The sequence below is a fragment of the Ambystoma mexicanum genome, chromosome 3q (genome assembly GCF_040938575.1).
Source record: "Ambystoma mexicanum isolate Mex_15411 chromosome 3q, UKY_AmexF1_1, whole genome shotgun sequence".
In the NCBI taxonomy this organism is placed as follows: Eukaryota; Metazoa; Chordata; class Amphibia; order Caudata; family Ambystomatidae; genus Ambystoma; species Ambystoma mexicanum.
The window spans coordinates 744,464,723-744,491,118 of record NC_090926.1 but is presented as its reverse complement, the minus strand read 5'-3'; the positions used below and the strand labels follow the sequence as shown (position 1 = coordinate 744,491,118).

The window sequence follows — 26,396 nt, the reverse complement described above, 5'->3', positions numbered from 1 at the left end:
CCAATATACAGGGCTCTTGGCGACCCAGACACACCAAATTCAATTTGAGCCCTTATTATCATACACTATTGGTTAGTCATATCAAAAATGCCCCTCTAAATGATGTCACCACACTCAAAACACATATGGAGAAAGTCTTAGTTACTTACCTGTAACTGTACTTCTCCAGCATTGGATCTATCATACATTCAGATGCTTGAATAGAATACCAAGCAGTTAAAACATGCCACCATCAAATAAATATATATATGCATAAATACAGAAAAAACATATTTCTGATCAAACCTTTACCATGCAGCAACACAACGGTTACATACTCCGGGAAAGGTGGAAAAAGGAAGCTGGTCCTACCTTATGCTGTCCAACTGCAGTTTCTTTGTTGATGTCTTCTGCCAGGCAGTAGTGTTTAGCGAACATATGCCGAGTGCTCCACGTGGCGGCTCTGCATATGTCCTTCAGGGCCACCCCTGCGTGAATTTCTTCGGGCTTTGCTCTCCCTCTGGTGGAGTGCGCTGACGGTGGTTTGGAAAGGGGGTCGCCTTTCGTCTGATGACAGTGGGTGATGCAAGAAGGGATCCAGCGCCAGACCTTGTTTGGAAATATGCTGGCCCTTTGTATGGCCCGAGAAGGCGATGAACAGCCTATTTGAAGAATGGAACTCTCTAGTCCTTTGCAATTAAAACTTTAAAACTCTTGCTATGTCCAGAGAATGCAATGTTCATTCTGCTTCCGAAGAATGATTCTGGAAGAAAGTTGGTAAGACAATGCGTTCTGTGAGCATCATTTCCGATACTACCTTTGGAAGGAACTTAGGGTGTGGTCTTAAAATGACACAGTCCTTATGGAACAAGGTGAAGGGAGGTTCAGAAGATAAGGTTTGTAACTCACTGATCCTCCTGGCCAAATTAATGGCCATTAAGAAAGCCGTTTTCCATCACAAGAACTTTATGTCGCACCTGTGGATGGGCTCGTAAGGAGACTCCATGAGGGCTGTTAGAACCATGTTCAAGCTCCAGGATGGGACCGGCGTGGGCGTAGACGGGTATGTTCGCAGAAGTCCTTTAAGGAAGACCTTAACGGCCAGAAGGGAGAGTAAGGACTGCGTCTCCGGGGCCGTCGTGTATGCCATAATGGCAGACAGGTGGACCTTGGTTGAAGACAGCAAAAGACCTGCTTTGGATAAGTCTAATAAGTAGGTAAGTACTTGATCAACCGAAGCTGTGAGAGGATCAATAGCATATGTCTCACACAACTTGAAAAATGAGTCAATTTCCTAGTATAAGTGATGCGTGTAGAAGGCGCCCTTGAGGCCCTGATTATATCCCAGCATTCCGCAGGCAGATTGAGATTCATCAGTTTGCGCTGCTCAGGAACCAAACCTTGAGAGACAGGGTCGCTGGATTGTGGTGGAGGACTTTGCGGTTCTGCTGCGTCAATAGATACTGATGCGCCTTGGGGCGAATCGGGGGCCATCGGGACAGTTGCCGTAGGGTCGAGTACCAGACCTGCCGTGCCCAGTCCGGTGCAATTAGGATCACAGAACATTTCTGCTCCCTCAGTCGGCGTAGTATCCTGGAGATGAGGGGAAAGGGGGGGAAAGGCATATAGGAATTTCCCCGTCCAATCCATTGAGAATGCGTCTCCTACTGAGGACTCTCTGGGTACCTGGCGGCAAACCTTTTGCATTTCTTGTTGGCAAAAAGATTGAGATGTGGATGGCCCCAAATGGTGAAAATCCGTTGGGCTTCCTTCTCGTCCAGCTCCCATTCGTGAGAAGACGTGTAGTCCCTGCTCAGCTTGTCCGCTAGGACATTGTCCACTCCCGGAAGATGCACCGCCTTCATTTGGACTCTGTGGTGCAGGGCCCATGCCCATAGTAGTTGAGTTACTTGATAAAAGATATGACCTCGTGCCTCCTTGCTCGTTTGTGTAGTGCATGGAGGTTGTGTTGTCTGTCTGTACAGTGAGTACCTGCCCTGCTATTACCGGAAGGAAAGCTTTCAGTGCCCACCGAATGGCCCCGAGTTCTAGCACGTTGTTGTGGAGTGGTGACTCTTGGGGTGACCAGGAGCCCTTAGTTTGTAGGTACGCAAGATGAGGCCCCCAACCCGAAAGACGTGTTCGTCCTCGAGAGAAGGGTCGACGTTCGGCATTCCCTGTAAAAGGTTCTGCAGAGTGTTCAAACCATCGAAGAGCCCTATGCAGAGATGTAGGAATCTGGACGCTGTCCTCCCACGAACCGAGAGCTTGTTTCCATTGGTGGTCCAGTGCCTCCTGAACGAGCCTCATGCAAAGCCTGCAATTTGGTATGAGGAATATAGATGAGGACATCATGCCCACCGATGTCGTTTCTCTCTTTAAGAAACAAGAAGTCAAGTAGAGAATTGCTAATGCTCTTTCTGCCGACGGTCTCACTCTGGGAATGTTGGTGTCGAGATTGGCTCCCAGGAAAGAAACTGTCTTGCTGGGAACTGGACAGGACTTTCCTTTGTTTATGGTGAAACCTAACTCTCTTAGGAGATTTGTTGTCCTTGAAACCACCAAGCACACGCTTGAGGCGCAACTCGCTCTTGTCAACCAGTCGTCCAGATATGGAAAGACTTCTGGTCTTGTCCTCCTGAATTTTGCAGCCACTGGTGCTAGGCATTTTGTAAACACCATCAGTGGTGATCTCAGACCGAAAGGGAGCACTCAGAACTAAAAATGAAGATCGCCGACAGTGAACCTGAGGAATTTTCTGTGCACTGGATGGATCGGTACGTTGAAGTATGCATCCTCCAAGTCTAGAGTGACCAAGAAATCGTGCACGTTTAGCCAAGGGTGCACTCCTTGCAGAGTTGTCATCTTGAATTTGATGTGCTTGATATATTTGTTTAGCGCTCTCAGGTCCAAGATGGGTCGCCATTGACCATTCTTTTTGACGAGGAAAAAACAGGAGTAGAAACCTTTTCCCTTTAGAGAGTAAGGTACTGGCTCTATCGCTGCTTTGTGCAGCAGTTTCTGGATTTTGGACATGACTTGCTTTAACATATGTACCCTGTGTGGAGCCAGGGGTAAGGAAGCGGGCTGGTCTAGAAATTCCAAGGTGTGTCCCTCACCCACCACCTGTAACACCCATATGTCTGATGTTATTGACTGCCAGCGTTGGTAGAACTGGTTCACCCTCCCCCCCCTCCCCCCACCGGAGTGTGACGTTGAGAGGGAGGAGCTAGACTGTCAGTTTTGCTTGCTCTGCGTCTTCATTTGAGCGGCGCCCCGCCTTCCTCTCTGGGCGTACTTATTGGAAGATTGGTATTTGGAGTCCTGGTATGAACTACCTTGCGACTTTTGACTGTACTGTGGGCCATCTGCCGGAAACCTGACTCCGCCACATCGACTGCAGTATCTATCATGTGATCCGAAGCTGCTTCCCCATCGGCGATCATCAACCTGGCTTCCTCCTGGAGTTCTACAGGTAGCTGTTTTACCAGCTTGGACATACGGAGCCAAATCTTGCCGTCATGGCCAGCGCGTTGCCCGCCCTGATGGTAAGCGATGCTGATTCAGACACTTTCCTGCCCATAGCCTCTAGTTTGCGACCGTCCTTGTCTGGTGGGGCTGATAGAGGTGATGCTGGATTGGCCAACTTTTTCCTAGTTGTGTTACACTTCGACAGACAAAAACTTCCCTGCGGTGTACGTCCCATTCACAAACTCCTTTCTGGAGCAGATACAGGTTGCCATGGCGTCTGTACAAGCTACGGAGGAACCAGTGTCAGCTGACACGGCTCGTACGTGAAGGAGGTACAACAAGGCACACCCCCCTTACGGGTTTAAAACCAGCGTCTTCCAGCGGGCTTGTTGCTGCTAATTAGTGTTTCTTACTATTTGCGGTTATGTCCGTTTTCCTTTGTGAAATCCTGCCACGAAATCCTGACTTGATCTCCTGGTTTTGACCCACGCCCGAACTTTTGGATTGTTACGTCTCCTATTCCATTGACACTTCATAGATCACTACGGTATTGACCCGGACTGCCTCCTCTATGCCCTTATCATTGTTGTGATCTTCTGGTATTTGACACGGAACGTTACTTGGATTATTCTTCCCTGCTCCTGCTGTCTTCACAACATCTTCGTCAGCAGTTATTCGGAACACTTCATCTCCAACTCTCGTTTGGGAAGTCTGTGTTTCAGGTAACTAAATAGGTTTATTTTCTTCTATTTTTTCCAAGCGCCATCTTTGACTACTACTGCTCTGTTGGTATTCCTCTCTACTGGATTTGGGACATTTATTGAACTCCAACTCAACAAACTTATTTTCAAAGTGCACATTGACGCTCTCCTGATCCTGCATCAACCTGGCTCTAGCGCGACCCTCGTGCCGCCCGGGTTTACTTCCCTGTACTAACTTCCTCGTTTATTATTTTTTCCTGTCGTTTTCTCCAATCGTGGAATTCATTAACCCTTGAGAGTCCCACAATTCAGGTCTGTAGTTTTGACTAAAACTAAAACTCTACAGGAAGAATCCATTAGATTAGTTCACTCATTTGGGTTTACTTCTTTACTTGTAGGTCCATTCCGGGGAAAGTTCCACTCCAATCACTGCCTAGGTATTTCCTGTTCCATACTGTGCTTGATTACTTACTTGGTTTCTCAGCACTGTCTAATCTCTCTGTATTCCTTTGCAGCTTGGGTATTGGCGGTGTATGTTCTCCCCACTCTTTTATTCAAATGACACCTCTGCCTGTTCCTATTGAAACAGCAGAGAGGTACGTTGTAAAGAAGGAAGCCTGAGTTTGAACTCAGGGGAGCTGGAGTTGGAGGGTGAATATCAATTCCTGTGTACATATTGTCTCCAATGTCATCTATCTATCTTCCTGACCTATTTTCGGAGCGGTGAGTAACAAGTTGCTACTGTGATAACCGAATCCGGTTTTGTATGACCTCGAAGACAAAGAGGAGCAGACTCCGGAGCCTTGTATTTTTTCTCTGGCCTGGAAACTAGAGCCAGAGTGGATAAGGGTGTGGCCAATACCTTGGAACCGGACTCCCTGAGGGTGTCGAGGAGAGGAATAGAGCACCGACTTCTCCTCCGATGTGACCTGTAATTGGAACAATTCTGCGGCTTTGCCGATGATGGTATGAAAAGAGATTAGATCATCCGGTGGTGAAGAACCACCCAGAGAATCTTTCTTTCTGGGTTTTTCAACAATGTAATTGTTCCCGTCACTAGTGTCCGGTTCTTGCGTGATCTCGCCTTCTTCTGGTTCAGAAAACTCTCTGAAAGGATCTTCTTGCCAGTCTGAGACTGAGACATAGGATGGTACAACCGTTGGATCTCTAGCTGGAGACCTTGTCATGTGCAACGATGCCGCAGAATGGACCCTTGCTGGTGAAGCACGGAGTGTCCTGCTCCTAGACCTGTGCGGTGGCTCGGGTGAATGCACCCTTTTCTGTGGCCTACTCCTGCAAAGCGAATGTCTTGGCATACTTTGTCGAGGTGAAAACTCCCTCTGCGGAAGGGTAGACTCTCTCGGTACAGTTGTCTTGCTTTTTTCATTTTGTCTGTTGAACTCTTCAATGATCCTTTGCATTCATAACATTAGCACAGGATCATAAGGATCAGCAGGCATCTCTGTAGTAGGTTGCCAAGGAGGACTGCGTTCCTTAGGTGTAAGACAGTGTTGTTCTTCAACAAACTCAGTGTCTGAAAATTCCTCTTGCAGGATGACGTCAGGCAGCTCCGGCATTTCTTCTAAGGGAGATAATTGCATTCCCTGTGGTTCAAGAGCGTCCACAAACCGAGGCGGTGCTTCTAAAGACTCAGAGAGACTGTCGTCATTGGTTGGTGTAACAGTGGCGTCAGCGAGGGGCGTTTTGGGCCCTACTTCCTCTGTCCATAACGGAACCTGCGATGACGTCGACAGAGCCATGGTCGAAGTTTTCGTCACAGACGACCTTGTCGAAGGCGGTTCCGTGGAGGAGGATTTCGTGGACGGTGGCTTGCCCTTATCCGTCGACGAGTGCAAGGAAGAAGATTTTGTGGATGGTAACTTCTCCGTCGACGAGTGCTTAATGGACAAATGTCTCGTGGATGAAATCTTTAAGGACGAGTGATGAGCCTCCTTCGTCGACGATTGTTTCGTGGACGATCGCTGATGAAGACTTAGTCGTGAACGATGTGGTTTGCGTGGTGGTTGTCGATGAGGATGCTGTCGACGGCTTGGTGGACGACGGGCCTCTACCTTTACTGCCGCTTGTAGATGGCCTCTCCGTGGACGACTGCCATTCCCGGTTTTTTGCAAACTCCTCCTTACCTTTGGAGGTCGTTTTTGCCGTAGAATGCTTCATCTTATGGCTTTTAGAGTCCAGGGGAGGAGGGAAAGGTATAATTTCCAGCTTCCTCTTGCTCTTGCGAGTGGGAGAGGAGTTCCTTTCCACGGAAGAAGCCCTTCTTTCAGAAGTTTGCCTCTTAGCCAACTTGCTGGAGTGAACAGGGGCTGTCTTGGCAGATTCCTCATCAGAAGAAAGTTCCTTAGCTTCCAAATGAAGGAGAAGTCTTCTATGCCTGTCTTGTAGGGTTTTAGTTGAAAAAGGCTTGCAAATGTGTCATTTTTGGATGTCATGAGGATAAAGACAGTATATACAATGATCACAGGGATCTTTCATGTAAACCACCTTTCTCTTGCAGCTCGTGCAATCCCTGAAGAGGGAAGGCTTCTTGGTAGTCTGATGGTCAGCCATCTGAAGAGAAAGTTCACTCGATGAATTCTGGGGCAAAACAAATCAGAATCTTCAGCCCCTTCTAATACTCCAAAGTGTCCTGACCTTTCGAGACAAGTCTAGGTCAACCATTAAAGTAGCGGAACCTTCTCTTTCCGCTTGGGGTGAATTCCATATTAGGTAAATGAAAAGAATAGCATTACTCTACCAAAATATTGCAGACGTGTGTGTGATATGTATGTGTGTCGGTTTTTGAATAACTGTTAATGCTTGAACTTCTGATTAAACTTCAGTGTGGAGGGGTACAAAAGTAACTCGATCCATTATGAGGCTATGTTATTCCTTGGACACCAGTAACTGACACGTTGTTTTGTTTACTGTTATCTCATACCATCACCTGTTCGTGCTTCTATTTTTCTTCATAGTCCATATTGTGCTCCACTCATCTTGTGCTTCTTAAACACCCATGGTACTATTTCACTGTTGTCTTATTTCCCCTTTCTTTTTATTTTACTCTTCCTTTTGAGAAGGACCTCTAACAAATTATTGTTTGTTCTTTTGTCACCTCTACCCTTTTTTATATACCCCTCCTCATGTGCTTTCCCCTCTGTATCCTTGTTTTTGCAATGCTCTTGATAATGTTTCATTCTCGCATATTCAGCGTTATGGTAGACCTCATAATCTGCTAGTTCTACTGTTTTTCTCTTTGCACCTTACATACAATGTTTAGTTTGTACCATTATACCCACAAATGACAATTAAAATGATTACCTGGAATGTTAAAGGAATAATCAAATGGCAGAAAATAATTTCCCAACTTTACAAATTTAACGTGGACTTCACCTGGCTTCAGGAAACTCATTTGGACTCGGATTGTGAAAATAAGAAAGTTAATGGTTCATGTATTGGTCACACTATTTTAAAATGCTCTAGGGGAAAAAAAGGTAGGTGTATTTATTTTGTTCAACAAACAAGTCTTTTAGACTCAAAGAAAAAAGGGATATAGAAGGTAGTTGAATCATCATTATTGCTATTGTAAATAACCTGCCGGTTCCTATAGTTCTGGTATATGGCCTACTACACCCAACCCTTTATTTTGGTCAAACTATAAACTAAAAGATTTGCAAAAAGACTCTAATCGACTTGTTTGTGGGGATTTTAACCAAATATTTGATTTCAATTTATAGATCGCAAAACCACTTTCAACTTTATCAATTCCAAATCTCAGAAAGAATTTCCTACCATTATTAGATAATATGAACTTGGTAGACTTGGCAATTTGGTCACCCAGATGTTAAAGATTACACTTTTTCACCTGCCTTCCCCCACGCCCCCATCATTCCTTATCTAGAATTGATTACATTTGTATTAATCCTTCGCTAGCCCGGGCTTTAATTAACATAGAAATAGGTTCCATAACAATCTCTGTTCATACCCCTGTCATTACTACATTAGAATGGGTACATTTCCCCAAGCCATCACCAAGATGGAGAGTCAATCTTTTCTTCTAAAAGAGGAGACTTTTATTCAGAAAGAAAATTCCTTTATTAACAAATTCTTCTACTTTAATCACTCAGAACATACATTGGTTAAAAATAAATGGGATGCTTTCATATTTACTTACCATGGTTTTACTATTCAATTTATAGCGTCAAAGAAAAACAAGCTGCTAAATCCTTATACAATGAATTATTGGTTACTACTGAAGAAATTGAAACTTCTTACTACAGTAACCCAGATCATAACATTTTTAAAACCCATATGAAGAAATGTATTGAATTTAACAAATGATGTACCAATAAAGCTGCCAACTCTATACTCAGCGCCAAATCTAAATTCTATAATAGCTCTAATAAAGCTGGAAAAATATTTGACTCTTATTTGAAGAATAAAAAAAGTGCAACACCTTTTGTTACATCTATTGTTGACCATGATGGTAGGAGACTAACTAAAGAAAATGATTAGTAAAGCGTTCTTGGATTTTTATTCCAATATATACTCTGCAGATCCAACTATTAAGTCATCTAAAGTCCAATGCTTCTTTGACAAAAATAAGATTCTAGTGGCCTGGTTCATCTTTCTTCTCTCAACAACCCCATCACCTTACTTAAGATTAAGCAGGCCATTTTTGTCCTGGTTGCTAAAAAGCCTTCAGATACTATTTTTCCCAAGCTTTTAGAGCTTTATAATTACTTCACTGACTTGAACAATAGCTGTCACACTTTTGACGAAGCACTTCTTGTTTTATTTCCCAAGCCCAATAACGATCCCTCATCTTTTAAAAACTATAGACTCATCTGCCCAATACATTCTGACTCCAAAATATTTGCAAAGATTTTAGCCAAAAGACTTGGTCTTCCTTCCTATACTCATTCATATTGACCAATCCGGATTCATCAAAGATCGTTTTGCATCCTCCAACACTAGATTAATCTTTAATATTTTATCCCACTCCCAGAAATTGCAAGAATTGTTAGCCCTTAGACATTAGATGCTGAAAAAGCATTTGATCGAATTTCATGGACATTTTTGTTCGAATCCTTAAAATGGCATGACTTTGCTGTCTATTTCATTGGCCATTTTATAAAAAGGGTGATCCGAATTTGCCGTACCGTCTTGACACTGATTTGAGAGCAGTCAACAAAATTATAGTACCTCAATTTCCGATAGTTCCAGAGATTACCACCATTTTGACTAGGATTCCACCATCTGCAGAATATTTTTCAGTACTCGATTTGAAGAACTAATTTTCTAGTATACCATTGCATCTGGAAAGCAGATTTTTATTTGCTTTCTCTCTTGGTGAAAGAGCATATACTTTCACTAGAATACCACAAAGATATACAGAAAGTGCAAACATATACAGTAGGGCACTTAAACATTTGGATTTGTTGAAATTGCCCACATCTGTTACATTGATTCAATACATTGATGATTTGCTTATTTGTAGCTCCCGCAGAGGAACTCTGCAGACATTCAACCTTATGATTGACACATCTGGATCATAGCCATAAAGCTGCTCTCAAGAAATGTCAATATTGTAGACAAGAGGTAGCCTATTTAAGGTACCTCCTGTCTAAGGAAGCTAGGAGACAGAATACGAGCGAAACAGAAACAAGTTAGAGCACTGATAGGTGCTGCCTCTTATTGTAGACAATGGATACCTAATGTTTTGCTTATTATCAAGCCTTTGATACAACTCAGGACTAGAAATGTACAGGATCTGGTGCCATGGACTGCTGATCAAGAGGCATTGTTGTGCTCCCGTTTTAGGGACTTTGGATTACGAAAAGGAGTTTGTCTTGCTTGTGCATGAAGTTGATGGATGTGCTTTGGCTGTTTTGACACAGTAACATGGAGGAAAGAATAGACCATGCAGCTATTTTCCCTCCACGTTAGACCCTGTTGCATGTGCTTTGCCTAAATGTTTGCACGCAGTAGTAGCTGCAGCTTTGTCGGTGAAACAAAGAGAAGGTATGGTTTTAGGTCACCCTTTAACCGCAACGGTACCTCACTTAGTCGACTTCCTTTTAAATAGGATTCCGGCTCAATATAGGACTATGGCCTGACTTACCAGATATGAATTGCTATTGTTTGCACCACATATCAAAATTAAATGCTGCAACACTCTCAACCCCGCTGAGCTACTGCCCAAACCAAATCAGGGTATTGGGGACAATGAGGCAGCCGACCATGATTGTATCTACGCAACTGAAAAAGACACCAAGGGCCAAGATACCCCCCTTCTGCAGGCGGAAGGAGAATTATTCTGTGACGGGCCATGTTTTAAAATACCTGATGGAACTACAACTGCAGAACACGTGGTTACTACTTTGAGAACTATAGAAGAGACCAAACAAATACCCTTTAATTCAGCACAAGAAGCAGAAATTATAGCCTATTGTCAGAGAACCTTTCTGGAAATATTTTCACTGATAGTCAGTATGCTTTTGGAGTAGCACATCCTTTTGAGAAATTATGGGCAGAAAAGGGATTTCAGACTTCACATGGAACCAAGATACAGCATGGTTCCTTAATATTGCGATTGTTGTCATCTCTAGCGCCACCAAAGAAACCAGAGATAATTAAATGTGCTGCCCATCAGAAGATAGTAACTGAAGTTCAAAAAGGAAATTATTTTTCCGATTCCACAGCAAAACAAAAGGCATTAGATTGTACTTCAGGTATGTCCAATACTGAGAAAATTAAATGGGCCCAGGGTTCAGAACTGATAGAGGAAACCTCAGTCCATAAAGAAATACAAGCAATGGCTACTGATTAAGAAATTAGGGACTGGAGAGATAGCCTTGCTATACAAGACTATGATGGGTGTTGGGTCACATAGCCTTAAAAACATGGGACGTTGCCTAATGCTTATGTAAACTTGGTTGCGTGTGTAGCCCCCGCTCACATACATGCTAAAGCTATTTGCAAACATTTGAGAAATGTTTGGTGTAATTGATCACTACAATAGCTGAGAATGTGGTTAAAAACAGTATGTTATGCATACAGCATAATGTAGCCAGAGGGACTATGGTCTCTGCAGGAATTTCTGGCGCTCCTGCTTTCCCATTTGAGGTCTTGCATTTTGATTTTATTGAATTAGAAAGATGTAATAATTAGAAATATGTGCTAGTAGTGATTTGTGCCTTTAGCAAATGGGTAGAGGCTTTCCCCCTGAAAGATAAAACACCATTGCCACTGCAAAAGTTATGTTAAAAGAATATTTCCCCAGATTTGGATTATCCAGGGTAATCTGGTCTGATAATGACCCCCAGTTTATTTCATAAGTAATACAAAGCGTGTGTAATGGATTGCAGAGTAAAAAGAAATTTCACACGGCTAATCACCCACAGAGTGCAGGCTTAATTGAGCGTCACAATGGAATTTTGAAGAATAAAATAGCTAATATGTGTGCGCAGACTGGACATAAATGGCCAGACGCTCTACCTTTAGCATTGCTCTCTGAGAACTGCAGTTGCATCCAAATCAGGATTGTCCAGCTATGAAATAGTCATGGGTAGACGAGAAAACCACAAGCATTGAAGTACATTTAACACCCACTGCTTGTTGATTATTGTAAACAATTGACTGAACAATTGCGTTCTATTCAGCAGCAGGTGAAGGATAGTTTACCAGACAATCTACGAGAAGGTCGTAGGGTGAAACCAGATGAGTTTGTTATGGTGAAAAATGTCCAGAGGAGCACTGCACTGGAACCACGCTGGACAGGGCCACACCAGGTCTTGTTAGTCACCATGACTGCTGTTCCGGTGGAAGGGAAAAAAGACTGGATTTACACTACTCATATCAAATTGGTTTCTTTGCCATCACCACCTGATGCAGATCATCCTCCTTTGTCTGAAACAAAGGATTTTTGCACCCCTGTGACTGTCAAATTCTGATATAAACCCTTCAGTACAGACACCCACCTTGTTCGAAGATAATACTATTCCAGGAGCAACCAGATACAATCTGAGACCCAGGAAAGAATAGGGTTGGGCTTCTGAAATCTACAAGCGCACGGGCTTCTGAAATCTACAAGTGCAGATCTGGTACTGATGTCAGTTCTGTGCCCCCAGGAAAACCTACAAGTGCAGGTCTCATCTTCAGATCAGCCCTGCACCCATGACAAATCAATGTGTCCTGATCCCTGTGCACACCAGGAGGTAAAGTGGTATCTTGGGACTGAAGAAACCTGCATTATGGAGTTGCAACCACTTGGTGATCAAATTCAAATGAAAAACAAAGTGCCTCTACCTTCTTGGTCACAAAAACTATGGACAACGGAAGACCGAATAGCAATATTGACTTTTTGTACGATTTTAGCAAAAGGACTTTCTGCCTTCTTCTCGTTCCTTGAACATGATTATGTACATTTCTTTAAGACACTTCTTCCCAATGACATTGAAGCCACTACCAAGCTCCCTTTAACCCCCCCGCTCCATGTTTTATCCCATACTCCGCATCCCTTAGAGTATTTCAAAGATCTGGTTACCAGAATAATTCCTATGTACGCATCTTCGAGAAGGTTCAAAAAGCTATTAATAGAACTGGCTTTGTTCACATGTCCCACAAAGTAGAGATGCAATATGATTACCTTATTATGCAGTTCCGGTTAACCAATCAATATTATGCGCAGTACCTTCCCTGTCTCATAGCAGGTTGATAAATGATTGGGATAAAGCACATGCCCCGATTGGAAGGATAATGCTCAACACTACTATTAAAAACCCTGAAATCAGTAATAACAATCATTTTAGTGTAGTGTCTAAACTTCCATAGCGATCCTATACTTCTTATATGAATGTTACCTATCCTTTATTCCTAGTAACTCATAGGATAGGAGAGCCCCCAATTGCTATAGGAAGGGATAAATATAATATGCAATCCTTTCATAAAAAAATGGTCTATACCAATTATACTAATTCCATTCTTCCTTATGGGAATTGGTATTATGTTTGTGAGGTCAGGAAAACATAAGTTGTTGAAAAAGGGCTGGACGGCCCAATGTTATCTTGCTTATGTATTTCCCTGAGTGTATGTGGCCTCCAGAGATAACATACACCAGCATGTAAAATTACAGAGAGGCAAAACAGAAGTGGATCAGACGTATACTGAAGCTCAGGTGGCAGCAGACATTGGGAGAGGAATAATACCATTGTTAGGGGTTACCCAACTCCAGAAGCATTCGTAGAGTGGTAGAAGGTATGCTGAATGAGACTGCAGATATATTTCTAAATATGACAACTGAGCAGACCGCTATTAGATTGGTGGCACTTCAAAATCAGATGGCGTTGCGACATTCTTACAGTTGCGAAAGGAGGGGGGTCTGTAAAACATTGGGCTCTTCTTGCTGTACCTATATGCCCGACAGGTCCAGACCTATCTTTGAGATTATTGATCGATTACATGTTTTGGGAGAAGCAGTACACCATGAGGGTGGACGCGAGAACGGTTGGCCCCAATGGTTCTGGGACTTTTAAAGGATTGGGTATGGAAATTTCTGCCCATATCGTTAGTGGTGTAAGGACTAATGTTGGGTTGCTGTGGTCTACGATGCCTTCCTGCATGTTGTTCCCTCTCTACGATGCCTTCCTGCATGTTGTTCCCTTTTGTCCCAGAGCTGTGTCAGTAGTACAAAAAATGAAACCCCTCCCCATGGATAGCCATGAAGCCAATGCCATGATGATGAAAGAAATGCAAATTCAGGATCATTTTGCTTTGTGGACGGCCATGTGAAAGGATGTGGCAGGGCCACCAGTGCGGAATCAACCTTAGGGGCTGTTGATTGTGAGTGAGTAGTTTCACAATGATTGTAATATGTTTTTGGCCTGCTCTATGCACTCTTTTGGAGTGGTGTTTTTTTCAAATTATAATAAAAAAATGTTTTAAAATGTTATTTATTTACTTAACCATTTATGTATTTATATTTTTTGGTGAGCACTGTGTGCTAATCTGGTGTCTGTCTAGTGTTTGTTTTGGCTTCTGAAGCTGTTTTTCTATGCTGGGCTGCATCCAAAGGGTGCATTCTGTGGGGTGTAGTCCTTTGTTTGTGTTTGGCGTTTTCCCAGTCCCACCCTCCCCCCTCCAACCCACCCTGATTGGTACATCCACCTGGTCATAACGGACCTTCCCAGGACAGCCCTCTGCCCGGCAGCCCCTGCGGCTAAGGACTCCAAGGCAAAGGGTAGCTTCTGCAATGGTGGCTCCAGAAAGTATCTGCAGGTGTCCGCAGGGGAAGCCAGTGAAGCCAGCAGTGAACAGACACCAGCAAAACTATAAGTGTGGCATGGGTGGGGTGTAGCGCAATTACTCTACTCCAGAAAGCCCCTGCCACTCTACCTTACCTTTCCATAACGTAAACTCCCATAGACTCACACCATGCACACCTAGAGAGATTTAACCACCAAGCTAAATCCATTCAAGGCTGGACTGTAAATGTTGTCCTGCATAACATACTAACATACTTACCAATGTTAACTTGTGCCCCTCCCAGAGACAATGATGAAGATTAGCCAGCCTCACACTAAGACAGCTGCAACAATGTTATCAAGAACCACACTTAGATGGAATCTTGAATGATAGCATGTCCCACACTTCGATTGAATTGTAAATGATAGCATGTACCTCATCTAGACATAACTATGATTGGTAGCATATCCCTCACTTAGTTGGTACTGTAAATGATAGATAGAATTGTAAATGATAGCATATCCCACAATTAGATAGACTTGTGAATATCATGTCCCACACTTAGATGGAATTGTTAATGATAGCATTGTGCCTCATCTAGATAGAATATGAATGTAGCATATCCCTCACTTAGTTGGAAATGTGAATTATATCATGTCCCACACTTGGATGGAATTGCAAATGGTAGCATGCGCCACACTTGGATGGAATGGTGAACGATAGTTTTATCTAGATGAGGCACATGCTATGAGTGGTAGCATTTTCCCACAATTAGTTGGAATTGTAAATGATAGCATGTGCCTCATCTAGATAGAATATGAATGTAGCATATCCCTCACTTAGTTGGAATTGTGAATTATATCATGTCTCACATTTATTGTTGAACTTACAAATTGTGCCTAATGTACGCCCCCTGTCCTGCTCTCGTGCTTGATCGCAGGCGCTTTACTGATAACCACCATATCACACTACTATGCTTAGTCTCCCTTACACAACATCATTCAACTAGAACACAGCTGTACTATGACACATTCTGTCTAGCTAGCTGAGCACTTTACGGCTAGCTTAAGCATCTCTTCAGGTCTAACGCAGCCAGAACTCAGATTGGGTGTCCACCCTCCAGACTGAACACATCCAACTGATTTCCTCAGCACCACACCAACAGCTAAAGAGCAGCTATCATGCAACAACCACACCAGCTGCACACATTCGGTGCACCCACTCACCATACCAGACTCGCTCTGTCTACTGACTGAACTGCGGCTCCTGAGGGCGTTCAACCTACCAGCGCTTTGACATCATACCAATGATACACAAGGTGCTATATTAATGCGAAATAACATAACATTTAATGAACATAGATATTGAAAGCCTAACTGATTCAGACTGTTCATCAGGAAAAATGAATTAGCTTAGGCTAAAAGGAGGGTGTGTTAGAATATAATAAAATATATGTAGTTAATTAATCCTAAACTAATTAATTTCTGCGAACAAATCCCTATTTTCTTGCAAGGTTTAAAAGGGGTACATTTATCAATTTCACCAAATGAACAAAAATAGAAATGTACTTGTGGTCTTTTTCCCCCCCTCTAGTCATTGCAAAACATGTTGGTGTTGAAAAAACAGGATCTGTGCAGAAAGGTGTGGTTCTGGTCTCTTGGCCCTTGTTGATACAACCTACGTTAAATAAGATAAATACGAGTCCACTTATCAAGCAGGGAAAGAAACACCTTATTTCAACATAGCCCATTCTGTGGGTTAATGCTATGTAAAGGCTGACCAGGTTAAACAATGTTTAGTTAAACAATGAATTGTAGTGCTCCGCCGTCTTCCTCTTATCAAATCCAGGAAAGACAGCCTTTGAAGCCTGCTTGAGGATTACTTGTGTTGATGCAAAAGGCAAATGGGGTTATGAGTCACTGACCATGAGCAAGTGAAAAGAATATACAATTGAGCTATGCGTAAATTGAAGATTGACATGGCAGGAACATCTGCAAAAAACGGTTTGTCAAACCCACTTGAGATTGGATATGCATTGGTCAAATTGTGGATTATATATGCTAAACATGGTTGTGTTTTATCATCTTTTGTAAATGAATGGTGAACCAACCGTGTTGGAGCAGGCTCAAACTGCATAAAAGGAGAGACGACGTACCATTCAGGGACTTCACTTCTGCACTCGCCATAAATTGGTAGTGGTTTGAACTGAAGTCTGGTAGATTTTATTTTTATGTATATTAAATTTGACCTGCAATCTTGAAACCTTGTCTCAGATGTTTTATCTTGTTTGAATTATAGTGTTTAGAAGGCTCACAAAGCAAGATCCTTGTTGGCTCATTGTGATGCATGTTACTGTAATGAAGAAAAAAAAAACACCAATTGAAAGACCTCAAAGGCTTCCTCATTCCTCCTCAAAATACTACTATTTTGGGAGGCTACGGTGGATTCTTTCTTCAACCATTTGGAAGCTACTGGTAAACCACATCTTACCTGCCTCCCCCTTACCGCACCGCCTGCTAATCTGTTACAGTGCCCTTTTCCACCCTTTGACGTAACCCACTTTGTTTGGAGGCTATTTGGTTCCTTCTGACCCCACTCATCAGAGACCTAACCTGCAGCGTAGTTTGGCAGGTAAAAATCAAATTTGTGTTTTTCCCCTAATGTTTGCTTCCTTTTAGCTACCAAACAACAACAAAAACACTAACCTTGACAAAAGAAAAGAATTTCCAAACAGAGATAGCCAGCAGAGGGGCAGTGACCTTCAGAACAGGTCTATACATCAAGCAAACACAGACCGGCTTTTATCACATTCTCAGAGGCATGGACCTAATATTATTTAACTTATCACAGTTCAGGCTCACTGGTGCAATCAAGGCAGGAGAAGCTTTCTGAAACTAAACTCTTGTGAACAGGCAGAATCAACCCGCAGACATTTTGTCTCGGGAGGATAGCTCAGCAGCAATGTGCTTGCCCTGGAAGCAAGACACGGAGCACCTCTGGTTCGATCCCTGGGTCCGCGCTTAGAAACCTGTGGGTATTAAGCGCATTATAAATAACCTATCATATATTCCAAGAGCAAGAACCTTCTGATTAATCATTGGACATAGATGATTGGAACAATAGGATCATACCGACTTTTCTTCGCGTAGATTACTCTGTCCTCTCAGGTACCCTGCCCACTACCACCTAGACCCTATATTATAGAGGACAGCACTTTATTTATGAGAAGGTAAAAAGCTCAGTGGTAAAGGTCCCCATTTGTAACACTGTACACATTTTTAGTAACAAAAAAAAAAAAGCTTACCTCTTCTTCCAGCCACTCAGATGGATCTACTGTGTGGGTTGGAAGGCAGAACTGCTGGCATACTCCTCGCTTGTAGTAGACTGTTTCAGACTGCAGACTCCGGTCCCTCGGGCTATAACTGCCATGGGCAAAAGAAGGTGGAGTCATGCAAAGTGAGACAAGCCAGAAGATCCTCCACTAGACTTCATATTGATTCCCCACCAACTAACTCTACTAAGCTTCATTTACATCCAATGCACTCGGAGGTTTGACATATGTCAAAGAGATTGCTTTAGCCATAGGCTCACACCCTGCCAATCTGTTCTCCAGACCAAGGACTTCACTGTTGTCTTGAATTGTTACAGTGTTCGACCCACAGTGGACTTGATAAAGGGAAATCTGGAGATTTGAGAGCAAGCCATTGCTTCTGAATGGCCATGGTGGCAGGTGCAAAATCAGTCAAACCAATAAATGGCCTATTAAATCCGGACGCTCTTACCTTACTATTCCATTCTGGAAGTCTTCAGTAGCCTGGTAATATATGGTGATAGCTACCCGGGCGTCTGTGTCGAAAGTGAACTCTACGTTGTAGGAAACCTTCGCCTTGCTCATGTCTTCACCTGGTGTCTTCACTTCTTCACTGCTCCTAGAACACATGATAAATAACTGGCAACAGGTGACAAAATCCCCACAAATCTAAAGAGGTTTTCAAATGTCACCACAACCAGAGTATATTATCAAACTACATGCTAGCAGCCACATCTTTTTTTATATTACACATAAATATGGAGCATACAATCATAAATTGTTCAGATTTAGTTTTACTTCATATTCATTAGCTATATTTGAAGCAAGGAATAAGTTACTTACCTGTAACTTCTGTTCTCCAGCATTGGTATCTTCATAGACTCATATGCTTTTTGAATATTTCATAAAGGTCCCTCTGGTCTGTTAAAAATACATGGTAAACCAGCACGTACCTGCATAAAAGTCCTGATAAGCTGGCGTGATAATGATAACAAGAGGTTCCAGGGTGGTTCTCAGCTGTGCTTCTGGATAGAACAGGACAGGTGAACCCCCCCACCAACAGCAGATGCCAAGAGAAAAATCCAGGCAGGAAACAAAACCTTAAGGCACAGATGAACAAGTGTGAGATAGCCTGAAGAAGTAGGGGGATCTTGGATTTGAACAAGAAGGCTGCAGAGCATGGACTGTAGAAGGGCAAGGCAGTATAAGGATGGTAAAGAGCAGAGGAACCAAGAGGAAGTGAACAGAAAGTGGGGGGGGGGGCGAGGGGATGGCGATCAAGAAAGCAGTCTTTCATGACAGGAATTTGATGTCTGGCTTATGTAGCGGGTCAAAATGATGTCCAATCAATTTGAAGAGCACAACGTTGAGTTTCCAAGCAGGAGCCAGTGTACATACTGGTGGAAAAGCATGGAACGGGCTTCTAAGAAATTATTTAGTGAGTCACTGAGACCACAACGAATGCATAGAAAGAGTAAGAGTAACACTGGAAATTGCAGCCAAGTGAACTTGGAAAGAGGTGTGGGCCAGGCCGCTGCATGCAAAGGAGAGTAAATGAATGTTGTGCTTTTGGAAGGTGTCCACTCCATGACTAGCACATCATACCGTGAAACGCTTCAATTTACTGTTGCACCAGGAGATGGTAGCAGGTGATCGAGCCTTCGCCAAGATGTCTCTGCAGTCCTGGACTCATGGCCAGACTCTAAGGAAGCAGGATCCAGGCAGTAAGGTTGAGTGAGGATGGGACATGATTAAGGACTGCTTCCTTGCCCTGGACAAGAGGTTTTAAGTTTGTGAGAGTTTGATGGGTGGAGCAGATTAAAGAGTCAGAAGCAATGAAAAACAAATCTGCTTTGGCCACACATAGCCACTGGAATCAGTTTGCACTGCTGCTTGTAGGTATAAAGGACTCTGTAGGAGGGGAAATGGGGGAAAGGCATACAGAAACCTATACGTCCACCAAAGCACAAAGGCGTCCCCAGGCTGCCTGGCTACAGGAATCTCCTTGCAAAGGAAAGGCATTTTGAATTGTCCTCGGTAGAAAAAAGATCTATGTCTGACATCCCCTTGTTTGTAATACGTGCAGAGCTTGACGGCGGAGGAGCGACCAATCGAAGCAGTAAATAGTTACCTGTTGAGGGAATTTGTCATGGATCTCTGGATGCCTGGCAGGTGGAAAAGAGACAAGAACATCCAGGAGAAAGAGCACATTTCCAGAAAGCCTGCGCATCAGCGGGCGGGATAAGAAATCTGGTGCTGCCCTATACAATATGGTGGTTGTGTTGTCTGTAAACACGCAAACCACTTTTCCCTGCAGGAGGAGGCGAAAGAACGTTAGAGCCCAGAAAACCATCCTCAACTCCACAACGTTGATATGCAAGGACTTTTCTTCTTCCAATTAGAGGCCCCTGGCATGAGGATGGCTATTGTGAGTTCCCCAGCCCTGAATGGACTCATCCATGTGATGAATCCAATGGAGTCATCACGGATCCCACGGATGTACCCTCCTCCCGTGTGGCCAGGAGATGGCAGCTGCTACCAGATACTGACCCTGGGCTCGGCTATATGAGGGAAGATCACATGGGAGGAGACAGCCCCCAGGGTGATGCCATGGCTTCATTGGATAGGACGCGGTATCCCCCATTTTTCATGGCAAAGACTCCCTAATGGTCTATTGCCATGCATCTGTTCCCCCTTTAAGGAAAGAGTGGAGAAACATTTTCCCAACACCATTTAGGCCCAACTTCCAGCCATGGACTGAAAAGTAAAGATCTAAAATGAACTTTTCAGGTACAATTCCCCTTCATATAGAACTGATCTTTCATATAGAATCATTGAAAGAGATTCTCCCAAGTATAATGCACGAGTTGTCAGTGGACTCCAATTTCCACAACCACCCAAGTACTGAGACGAGGAGGATGAAGGAGATGATGCAGAGCAGCAGGAGCTTCAAAGCTCAATGAGCATGCTAGTTGTTCTGTGAAACACCTGGGACATTTAAAAATGGAAACCAAACTATAAGAGACTGCTCCGGAGAAGACGTTGCATCTCCCATGGAGGCTTGTGGAAGCTGGAGGCATGGGCCAGTGTGACAGCAAAGAGGGAAAGAATTGTTGCATGAGCAAGCAGGGCCGCAGAAACACCAGGAGCCATGAGACAATCCCGGGACGTTCAGCAGCTGGCCCAGGACCTTGAGGCAAGTAAGTATGCAGGAGCGGAGCAGCAGGAGAAACCAGAGCGACTTCAAAGCTTTCTGGAGCGGAAGGCAAGTGGCTGAGCTATGCTGCATAAGCGCGAACGGGACTGAAGACACCAAACTGAGAGGGTGAGTCAGCCCAAACAAAGTGGAGACCCCGGGGCATTTCGGTGACTGCGCCAAACACAATTTGAAATTTGTAAAGCTACAGACACAAACAATATGATTGTTAGTCAAAAGGGCAGAACACCAATAAAACCCCTAACAATGTATGGGTTCATGGAATGCAGGTGTCGGGAAAACAAAGTGAACATTGAAAGAACTAGACAAACCGAACCAAAGAAAAGATATACAATTGTGAATGCAAAGAGAAACTATTACAAGCAAATGGAAATAAGTCCTGGCAGGCGAGTAAACCAAGCAGTTACAAGTGCTTAAGCAGTCCTGGCAGGGGAGTATGCCAGGCAACTGCAAACCTACAGAGAAGTCCCAAAAAAGGACACGGTTTGATCGAACAAAGAAGGAACTTTGTAAAAAGGAGGAAACAAGGCTAAACAGCTTTATACCAAACAAGATTGTTATGGTCCAAGGAAAAAAACACACAGAACTGTTAGACCAGGAGACACTGCCATCCTATTGAAGAATCCAGGAGAAGGGAGACACCCTCTGGAACCAAGGTTCTGTTACCTTGGACAACTTTCAGGTTGGAGCCGTTATATTTTTTTATTTATCAACTCTTTTTGCAAATGCCCGGTTAAGGACCTTCTCACCTTATTATTTAGTTTTCTAGTTTGAGGATCAGAATAGAACGTTTGGGCACAAGGACGTTGTGATTTCTGACATCCTGACAAATACAGTTCCTTGGTTTTTGGTAAGGAAATTCCACTTAGAGCAGGGTCAGAGAGGCATTTTCCCAACCCACGGATGTTAATAAAAGTCTTCAACCAAAAATATGACAACTTTGTGTCCGGCTTTCAGTTCTGACCCCTCAAATCAGTCACAACCATAACCTGGTGGGTGGATGTCACGGATGGAGCTCTCTATGTGAGGTTGGATCCTTCCGACCAACAAAGAGCATCGTACAATGGGCGTGTGAGGAACAATTTGTTGTCCAAATGGCTGGTGATCTGTTTCCAGCAGGCATCGGGGAACTCCTGGACAGATGCAGATAGTGCTGTATGAGTGGGATACAAGTCAACATCGTCTTTTCAGTGTACAAAATGAGGCGACTTGGCGCTGATACAGATAGTGAGTCTTGGATAAAATGCCCTTGACCCAGTTGGCGGTGGGGGCAGCAGTACAAAAGACTATTCAACAACGCTCCCAGGAACAGTAGCTGTGGAGAGGGCGTCACAAAATACTTGCTGAAGTTGATCCAGGATTGCAATCAAGAGAGGAAGTTCACCATGGGTTTGTGTACTAGGTAAAAAGACGAGGGCCTGGCCAACCAATCACCCACTAATGGATACCAGACTTCGAGTTATGCCACTGTTGTGGCCAGGTATTTTGTTAACACCCTTAGGGCAGACTTCAGGCCAAAGTGTAAGACATTGAAATGGTAATTAAAGCATGCCACAGAAACACGGATGAACTTCCAGTGGCGGTAATGTACAAAGAGGTGAAAATATGATTCTACCAAGTCAAGGGACAATAAGAAATCCACTTTTCTCAACTAACTGAGGATGTGTTGGAGTGAAACCATCCAAAGGGTGTGGGAGGGAATTAATTTGTTTAGAAAACGCAGGTCCAGTAGGGGTCTCCAGCCACCCAACCTTGTCTTCACAAGTAAACAGCAGTAATAAAGCCCTTGATACCAATGGGGCGTGAGGGACGCGCTCTATCGCTCCTTTTGAAAGGGGAGCGTGAACATCCCATCGTATCGTGCAAACCTGTTTTTACATCTTTGTAGAAGGTGGAGTGGAAGGCGGTCATCGCAAATACTCCAGAGTATGGCCCGTGGTTTAGTCATGGAACCACCCACTTGTCTGAGGTAATTTGCTGCAATTGAAAGTAAAGAAACCCTCACTCTAGCAGGTGGAGGGGCAGTTCCGTCTTGAGGTCATGCCTGTTTCCCGGGTGGCCACTTGCCTGGGAGGACCTGTAGCGTCAATGGTTGCCTCTATATGGCTGCAACCTGGCTTTGAAGTTGTCACCAGATGCATAGCTAGTTACCCTGTAGGATTGGGTACGATAGAAAGGTCGATAATCTTATCCAGATATGGAAAAGGTACACAGCTTGGACCGAAAGGACTGGTACGGCTGACGCGGCTGCGAGGTGCCCAAGGATCAAGCAGTAATAATGTCATTCCTGATTGCCTGAAGATTATCATCCACCACCTTCACCAAGAGGACTTCTCCACCCAAGAGCATGTCATTGATTTTTGCCTGTATGCAGGGGCAGACGTTTGTGGCTTTGAGCAAAGTGGCTAAAGGCACGTAAAGACTTGCACATATATATTCGGAACTGAAGGATATTTTCCTTGCCATATAAAATGCCCTTCCATTCCTCAAAAGAACAGTGGGAACTCAGCCAAACAAGCACAATTGGCAGTAATAAATGCAGGATACCCTAGGTGATGTTCAAATCTTTTGCAAGTTTAAAGGCACATCGAGAACATATAAATTACACAGGATCACTGGCATCCCTATCCCAGGACTTACCGACTGGGGTGGAACATTATTCAAACATCCCCATAGGGAACTTTCCAACCATCAACATTACACTAATACAGCACTCAGCAACGTCCAGGCACGGGAAACACACTAGTCTAAAGTGTCAACACCAGGGCAAAGCCAACAAGCGAAGGAGCATTCAGACAAGAAACCATGAGGTCTAGGACTTCCTGAAACCAACATGCTGTGGTGTAAGAGAACTATAGTAGTAGTGGTGGTGGTGGTTCTCTTGTGAGATAGCTAGAACACTTTGGAAAAGGGAATGCATGCTCCCGACTGTTCACAATATACCCAATAAATAGAAAATCACCTGAGCCGACTAGCCGGGTTTCTGCGATGTGGACCAACAGGCCTACATAGAAAAAGGGGCGCAGAAGCATTGTCATGAGAGCAGAACAACACCAGTCAAAGCACAAATAGATAGACGCCCCAGTTACGCACTGGGCCACCAGTGCCATCACATGGAGAGGACGCATGAAACTGAACTCGGACCAAACAGGTGGCCTCTGCATTAGTGATGCAGGCCCACATTAATTAATCTTAGGGTATTTCCTCAGTGGCTTCCAGATGCCAATATGGAAGCATGTAACCTTCAGGGTGATGGCACAGACAGTCCCTCTTCTTCATAAAAAAAAATATGTGCTCCTTATTTGGGACAGACCAAACAAGAAATAAGCTTGATCAAAGCTTACACAAGTTTCATACTAGACACCTGCCCCATCAAGGTGGTTGAGAAGGTGAAAACACTAGGCACAGTATTTGAGGCATCCCTTAATGGAGATGCTCACAACAACGCGACTAAAAATGCCTACTACCACCTCAAAATCTGGAGACAAATAAACCCATTAGTTTCAAGTAAAAACTGTGAAACCCTAGTTCGAGCCATAATCATGCCCTGGCTGGACAATTGTAACACATTACTATGTGGAGCTAGCAAAAAGAACATTCAAAAGGTGCAGATTATTCAAAATGATGCCATCAGGATAATCTATAATGTCACAAGGAGAGAACACATTCCCAACCACAGAAAGGAGCTCCACTGGCTGCAGAAACGGATCCAATTTAAGACACTAGCTCTGGATCAGAAATGCCTACATGGAATGTCTACACGGAAAGGCACCAGACTATATAAAGCAATCTTTGAGAAAATATTCCCCAAGCAGGACCCTGGGCTCAAGTGCTGCACATCTTTTTGTCATACCACAAGCCAAACGAGCTTGAGGAAAGGGCAGATCCTTCCCTCTCAGAGCGGCAAGTATTTGCAACAAACTTCCCACATTCATGCGTTCAGAGGAAAGTTACAGTACTTCTGAACTGAAACTGAAAAAAATCTGAAAACATCCTATTTGAGTAGATTAGCCATACCCATGTCCTGTTATTTTTATGCTGTCTGTTGAGTGCCCTGATGCCTTTGGGCTATAGCGCGATAGAAATAAATAAAAATTAATTCACTATGACAATCTTCCTAATCTACAACACCTTCTATCCAAGTAAAATGGTTCACAAAGACATTGAGACTGCATGAGCTGAACTATACCGCATCTGCATAATCTTGAAACAATTTAAACTCAAATCAGCTGTGCCAATAAACAGCACTCATAGCTCTACTTCTTCAATGATGCAGATACCACACCGCTTCACTGAGGCACAGGATGCCGCCAGTAAAACAAGTTACTTACCCCTAGTAATGTTCTTTCGATTGGCTGTTCCTCCCACATATTCCTCATTTTATGATAATTATCCATCCAGCTTCAGCTGTTTAGGATTTTTTTTTTGACAGGGGGCGCTGTGTGCCATTCTCGTCGATTCGAAGTCCCTTGAGGACCTTCTTTCGACCGTCGACGTCCTCATCAGTATAAGTAGCGCATGCAGCGCCCGTTTGCTTCAGTTCTATTTTTTTCCCCCTCCTGAAGAGGAATTAGCAAGCGCAACATAGACCGTAGCCTCACAGAAAAAGTAAAGTGTAAGAACACGTAAATTGTATGGTGGGGTAGGCTGGGAGGGGCTATAGGAATATGTGGCAGGACCATCCAAACGAAAGAACGTTACTAGGAGTAAGTAACTTGCTCTTCCAATGGATTGTGCCCTCCCACGTATTCCTCATCTTAGGATAGACTCCCAAAGCAGTAATAATTTGGTGGTGGGAGTACTAATTACATTTTGTTCTAATCATGGACCGAATGAAGGACTGGCTTTGCAAATTGTCTTCCCTGACTGTAGGACGAATCCAGGCAGTAATGTCTCACAGAAGTATGAATAGACAACCAACTGGCCGCTGAACTAATGTCTTTGATTGGGACACATCTGAAAAGCAGCAGAGATTGCCATGCCGCTTGTGGAATGCGTTCGTAGGCCATCAGGCGGGTCCTTACTCAGTAATCTGTAGCATTCACCAATAGCCAGGATGATCCATCTGGATATGGTTTGTTTAGTAACAGCTAGACCCAATATGGGGTCAGTATAGCCAATGAATAATTGGTCATTTTGGAGACATTTAGCCATTCTGGATATGTAAAAACTCATAGCCGTTTTTGGGTGTAGTCTATATAATCTTTCCCCCTCCTTTCCCGAATGGGGAGGAGGATAGAAAGTTCGTAAAGTAATTTTTTGCGACAAGTGGAAGTCGGAGACTACCTTCAGCAAGAAAGAGGGTTTCAGTTTAAGATTACCTTGTCGCTTGATTCCAAGATGGCCGCCGTCTGGTCAACACCGCGGCTCCCGAGCTCCCCGAACTGCTCTTGGCCTGACAGTACCATCAAAGGCACAGAAAATGCAAGTTGCCTTAACCGGCTGATTTACCTCACGGGATCCAATATTTACC

General features: G+C 43.7%; 1 protein-coding gene across 7 annotated transcripts in view; it reads right to left on the bottom strand.

Moving 5' to 3' along the window:
- RNF157 (ring finger protein 157) overlaps window positions 1-26,396 on the bottom strand; it is a 1,722,220-nt gene that overhangs the window by 1,338,764 nt on the left and 357,060 nt on the right. For all 7 annotated transcript variants that reach the window (XR_011305109.1, XM_069654703.1, XM_069654704.1 and 4 more), the window contains 2 exons: window positions 18,179-18,325; window positions 17,701-17,818 (listed from right to left, as the gene is read on the bottom strand). Coding sequence is in view for 6 of the 7 variants with exons in the window: in XM_069654703.1 (XP_069510804.1) it covers window positions 17,701-17,818; window positions 18,179-18,325 (265 nt within the window). In the remaining variant the exon portion in view is untranslated. The remainder of the gene's footprint in view (window positions 1-17,700; window positions 17,819-18,178; window positions 18,326-26,396) is intronic.